This window comes from Gavialis gangeticus, unplaced genomic scaffold, assembly GCF_001723915.1.
Source record: "Gavialis gangeticus isolate Ggan-Ray unplaced genomic scaffold, GavGan_comp1, whole genome shotgun sequence".
Taxonomy (NCBI): Eukaryota; Metazoa; Chordata; order Crocodylia; family Gavialidae; genus Gavialis; species Gavialis gangeticus.
The window spans coordinates 97,396,929-97,402,500 of NW_017729025.1; the positions used below are offsets into that span (position 1 = coordinate 97,396,929).

The window sequence follows — 5,572 nt, forward strand, 5'->3', positions numbered from 1 at the left end:
ATCATATAATAGCAGTGCTGTAACAGAAATACTAAACATCACTTAGAGCCTCATCTTAAAACCCTTCTTTGTAGGTGGAAACATCACATTTACTGCCATTGTGGCAGGTGCCAGCCTACTGAAGAAGCCATCAGTAAAATGGTTCAAGGGAAAATGGATGGATTTGGGAAACAAAGTGGGGACCCATCTCCAGCTTCATGACCACTATGATAGAAACAACAAGGTACAACCAGCAAAGCAGAGTTCTTGGTAACCACTAACTTTTTACCTGGAGAGAGGGAGCTTTTCCTAGTATCAACATAGGTTAATAAGTTGCCCCAAATTGTGCAAACTATTCTAGTCCTGGATACAGACACATCCTGAGGACTTAGACAAAACAGAGGCACTAAACAAATGCCATCACTCTTTGTGTCCATGAGGAAATGATAAAGGATTTGAAAGATAAAGGCTTCCTCAACTAAATATGTTATAATGGTAGCAGTGAATAACACCCAGACTGATAATGATAATAATAATAATAATAATGATTAAAAAACATGATTTTTTAAAAAGGGTATAAACTATCATTCTTCAGCATATAAACTACATTTTAACTAATGGGTGTTAGGAATAAAAATTTCTTCTAGGCAGCTTATTTCATAACTGCCTACTGCCAGGTTCCTTGCACCTTCTTCTCAAGTACTTCATATTAGCTGTTGTTTGCAATAGGATATTAAATTAAACTGACCCTTGTGGCCAATCTAATATGGTAATTTCTGTGTTCTTATTGTGTAATTATCATTATAGAAATGTTCAGACAACCACCCATTAGAACAGAAATTGGTTTAGGCATGGAAACAAAGTAACTATCACAAATAACAAAAAGTCCATTTTTACAGTAAAATTAGTCTGTACTGTGTGATCTCTTGCCCAAAAATAAACAGATAGTTGGAACACAAAGAAGCCAGTAGTTTCTTCCTCTCTAAGGAGAATATCCTAACCCAGTTTTAAAATATATTCATTTATGTGTGTGCATCAATACTGCTCTCTACTGGATGCAATATAACAGACATGTCTGTATATAAATTAATCCTGCTGACTGAATTGGTGGAATTGCTGCATTAGCCATAGATAGACATATATTTTCTGGAGATGGAGGTTCTGTTTCTGTTGAAGCTACTCATGCAGTTACTGCATCTGATGACTGTGTTGCTGTATGTAAGCAGCTGCCAGTTAGAACAGCAGAATTTACTGCTACCAACATGTCATCCCCTAGAAAATGTGTACTGATAATGTCTTTCAGCCATTTTACTTTGATTTGAGAAAAGTAAGCTTTCTGGCAACAATCTAGCCTGGCATTAGAGAAGGTCAGAGTTGCATATTCTGGAAATAAACTGATTTTTCAGTGGATGGAGAGTTATATTATGTTTCACTTTTTCTCTATCACTCATCATGTTCTATTTTGCTATATTTGTATTATATCTATACATCTCTTTGGTTGCTTGCAGACATTATAAACAAAAACAAAAAGCCCCGCACTTTACTGGAAGCAGCAACACAATATTTCCACTCAGCTCTGCAGCGTCTGTAAAGATCGGGCACATCAGCTGATTCAGTCAGCTATTAAATAGAAGTCTTAAAAAAGCCCTACTAAAGTGCCCAATCTCTACAGATGTCAGGTGAGCTGGGTTGAAGTAACGTGCTGCCAGTTTTTGGCATGTGTGGGGCTCAGCATGGGAATGCACCAAGTTTAAAGTAAAGCACCAGTTTTTTGTTTGTTGGGGGGGGCGGGAGTTATGTCTGTGAGCATCCTTTTATCCTTTATTTTTCTAACTTCCTTTTGTGGGTTGGTCTGTTTTTCTAGGTTTACATTTTTGAAATGCAAATAATTGATGCAAAAATGACATATGCAGGGGGGTACAGATGTGAGGTGTCTACTAAGGACAAGTTTGATAGCTGTAACTTCAACCTTATTGTCAATGGTAAGCCAATATTATCAGCACTGTAACTTTTTAAATACCTTGCTAAACTAGGTTTTGGCCCCACTCTTCTTTCCATACAGAGCAACCTTTTTCCTTTACATAGAGCAGCCACCAGTAGAGGGTGTATGTTTCAGATACTGGCAGAGCTGTGTGAGCCCAAGACGAAATACAGATATTCAAAAAGCCCCTGGCAGAAAGCTCTCTATCGCACTTTACTTAAAGTGCTATAAGTTAGAGTGTGTTCCAACCAAACAGACATGCACTGTTCCGTGGGGTAGGGGCAGAGCTCAGTGCCTGTTTGCCCTGGCCAAGGCCAGCAGGCAGGAGGCACTCCCGCATGCTTCCCAGGAGTGCCCCCCCCCCACTGCTGGGGACTGTCAGCAGTGGATGGGGGAGAAGGGGGCCCATGTGGCAGGGGAGAAGGGAGCCCCCCCTCAGACCCCAGCCAGCAAGTTGTGGGGGACCCTCATGGTAGGGAGGCTCCCTTCCCCCAACTGAGCCAGCAACAGCAGCACAAGTTCCCTGTGCAACTTTTTGCACTCTGGGAGGGGGGGTGGGAAAGGAGCCCCCTGCTGGGTAGCCTCTTCCCCACAATTTCCCAGGTTAGGCTCTGGTAGGGGCAAGGCTGGGCCCACACCAAAGCAGGGCCTCCTTTTCCACCATACCCCACTGCCTCCAGAGTTCTTGGCATGGTGAAAAGCAGTGTAGGAAACTTGTGCTGCTGCTTGTTGCAGCTGGGGGAAAGGAGCCCCTCTGGCTGGACTGTGGTGCACCATGGGGCCAGGGCAGCTGCAGGGACAGAAACCCCCTTTCCAGCTTTCCCCCCTCCCCCCCGCAGCCAGGCTGTCTCTCAAGGTTTGCTGGGATCAGAAGCTGTAAGTGACAGCTGAGGGGGTGGGGCCAGCCTGGCACAGGCAGAACAGGCAAGCTCTGCCAGAGGTGAGCACGCTGCCCTGCAAGGGGCCTCTGGGATGTTGGCAAATGCGACCTAGCTTAACACATGATGGATGTGGCATCTATGTTCAAAAAAGTGCTCTAACCTAAAGCACTTTAGTCTGATAGCACATCCACCAAGGGTTAACTTGGAGTATGATCTGCCATTTTTAAAGTGCTTTAAGTGCCATGAACATCTGTTCTGTTATGGCTGTAAAGCACTTTCTGCTCATTTAATGCATGTTAAGTGTAATGTCTGTACCCAGCCTAAGACAGTAGAAATGCTACAGATTAGAATACAGATGTAGTAGAATAGAGATGCAACAGGGCTGCAGGTTGAGGAATGAACAGTACAGTGTAATTCAAACCAGAACTGAGGTGCATTGAAAGATCAACATAAAGAGATCAGGGGAAGATTATTCTACATTATCTTTGGCTTTATCCTGACCTCAATCTCATATTTTCATGAGCATTTAAATCAGTAAAATTAGAAAAAAATGCTGAGAATAAACTAGCTTGCCAAAGGCTCAGTACCTCAGTGTGGAAATATGAAAAAAAGGGGGAAAAATAGAAAAGTTCAGAAGATTGATACTCCTATCACTTCCTTTCCTCCTGTCAAATTTAAGCCCTGCAGAAGCTTCTGGAACTATAAAATTGCCAGAAGATTAGCTGCCTAACTTTACAAGGTGTTTATGCTAAGCACTAATGTGTTGCCCTGAAAACAGATGCATTGTAAAAGCTTACGAGTGATTAAAGGAAATATATTTATCTATCAATTTATATTTACTGTAAAATAAGTTACCAAGAATTTTGCTAAAACAGTGCAGACATCATCAACCCTAACTCCTCTTTTCTGCTAAAGTAGGGGTGTCAAGCTTGTTAGGTATTCTGCTAAAGCCCCATGAACTGAATCTGGACTGCAGGGTTTCCTGCAGGCTGATCAAGTTGGCAGGGCTTCCCATGAGCCACAGGACCTGCAAGCAGTGGTGGTAATCCCCACAGCTGCCCAAACCACTGTTTCAGCTCAGCTTCAGAACCCACGGTGTTAACATCTCTGCTACTCACCCCCTCTATTTCTGTACCGGCAACCTTGATGGGTAATGGGGCAAACAAACAAATGGTATTAACTTTCTATGTATCACATGCTGGAACAACAAGCCCTCAGGCCAAATCTGGTCCATGGAGGTGGGTGCTGCATCCCACAAGATGCCCTGTGTGCCAGATGAGCCACCTTCGCAGGCTCGACCCAGCTGGTGGGCTCTTTGTTTGACACCCCTGTGCTAAAGGATAACAACAGCTTAAACCTGAAGAGCTGCACAGGCAGAGATTGCCTACAAATGTATTGAATCAGGACTGCCGACACTTGAAGCTGCACAGGTTAGCTGTAACACACAGGATAGTGCAGAGATTGCAACTCTGGAGAGACTTTCTGTGAGTGGTGGTTTGGCAGCACACACTGTCTTACAAGGGAAAGTAAGCAATCTCTTAATATATAACTTCCCAGTTAGACCCTCTGCATGCCTCTACTATTCAAGGGAATTTATCTTTTGCCTCCAAAGGATGGATAACAGTTTATTAAATCTATTAAATTATTATATAAAATTATTAAAATTACTGGTATTATATTATTAACATTATTAAAATTTGGCCCATCTTTAACAGGTTTTAACTGAGGGTTTCAATGCTTTTGTGAGGTCAGTATTCTAGCCAAATTTTAGAGACAGTTAATTGAAGCATCAAGAAATTAAGATGAATTTCCCACCCCGAAATAGAATTCAGAACCCCTTGTATTAACCATTGGGTTCCAGTCACTAGGGCATATTTTTGAAGGTATGTAGGGTAAATTCAATGAGGGCAATTGTGTAAATACCTTTTAAAATTTGGCCTGAAATGATACTTAAAATAAAGAAGTTTGAAAAAAATGTTTGAAACTAAAATGGCTTAAAAAGAAAAACCACCATGTCTCACTTAGAACTCTCTTCCTGCTCCCCTTTTCCTCTGCATGCCATACTAGAAACACCAGCAGCTGGAGATACAGATATTCGAACAACTTTCCGACGCATGTAAGTACCTGCAGTAAGTTCTCGTGTAGATCGGTTGTGTAAGAAATACTTCATAAGTATTTCTATAGTTAAAATGTCAAGCTTGAGTTCTAGAGATCATCTAAGAGAGATTACGCTCCTAACTACAACTGTCTCTGTCTCCAATCATTTAACACACAGGTGATATTTTTTTTCCAGAGTATGAAAAGAGCATTTCAGATGCAGACTAATATTTAAGCTGATGATTCTGTGTTACTCCCTGCCATGGTATGGACCAATCTGAGAATTCAAATGGGTTTTAAGACACAGTCACGAGACAGGATCTGAAGTTTTGGCATAAATGTTAAAAACAGCATTTAGTTAATAATAATAATAACAACATAATTAATTTTATTTCATTGTATACCTGTTTTGTAAGTTTATTAACTGACATGGAGACACTGAGACTTTCATAGTTTCTAGGGTCGGAAGGGACCTAAGCAGATCATCTAGTCCGCCCCCCTGCCGTGGCAGGAAAGAGTACTGGGGTCAAACAACCCCAGCAAGGTGTTCATCTAACCTCCTCTTAAAAACCCCCAGGGTAGGAGCCTGCACCACTTCTCTTGGAAGTTGGTTCCAGATCCTAGCCGCCCTGAC

At 41.9% G+C, this 5,572-nt stretch overlaps 1 protein-coding gene across 4 annotated transcripts in view; it reads left to right on the plus strand.

The window, feature by feature from the left end:
* The window catches only part of MYBPC3 (myosin binding protein C, cardiac), a 125,888-nt gene that overhangs the window by 33,918 nt on the left and 86,398 nt on the right, over nucleotides 1-5,572 (plus strand). For 3 of the 4 annotated variants that reach the window (XM_019519238.1, XM_019519239.1, XM_019519241.1), the window contains exons 1-3: nucleotides 76-223; nucleotides 1,844-1,961; nucleotides 4,909-4,957. In XM_019519238.1, the coding sequence (XP_019374783.1) occupies nucleotides 158-223; nucleotides 1,844-1,961; nucleotides 4,909-4,957 (233 nt within the window). In that variant the 5' untranslated portion in view covers nucleotides 76-157. Of the gene's footprint in view, nucleotides 1-74; nucleotides 224-1,843; nucleotides 1,962-4,908; nucleotides 4,958-5,572 lie in introns of those variants that run through there. The other variant, XM_019519242.1, reaches the window with a different exon arrangement.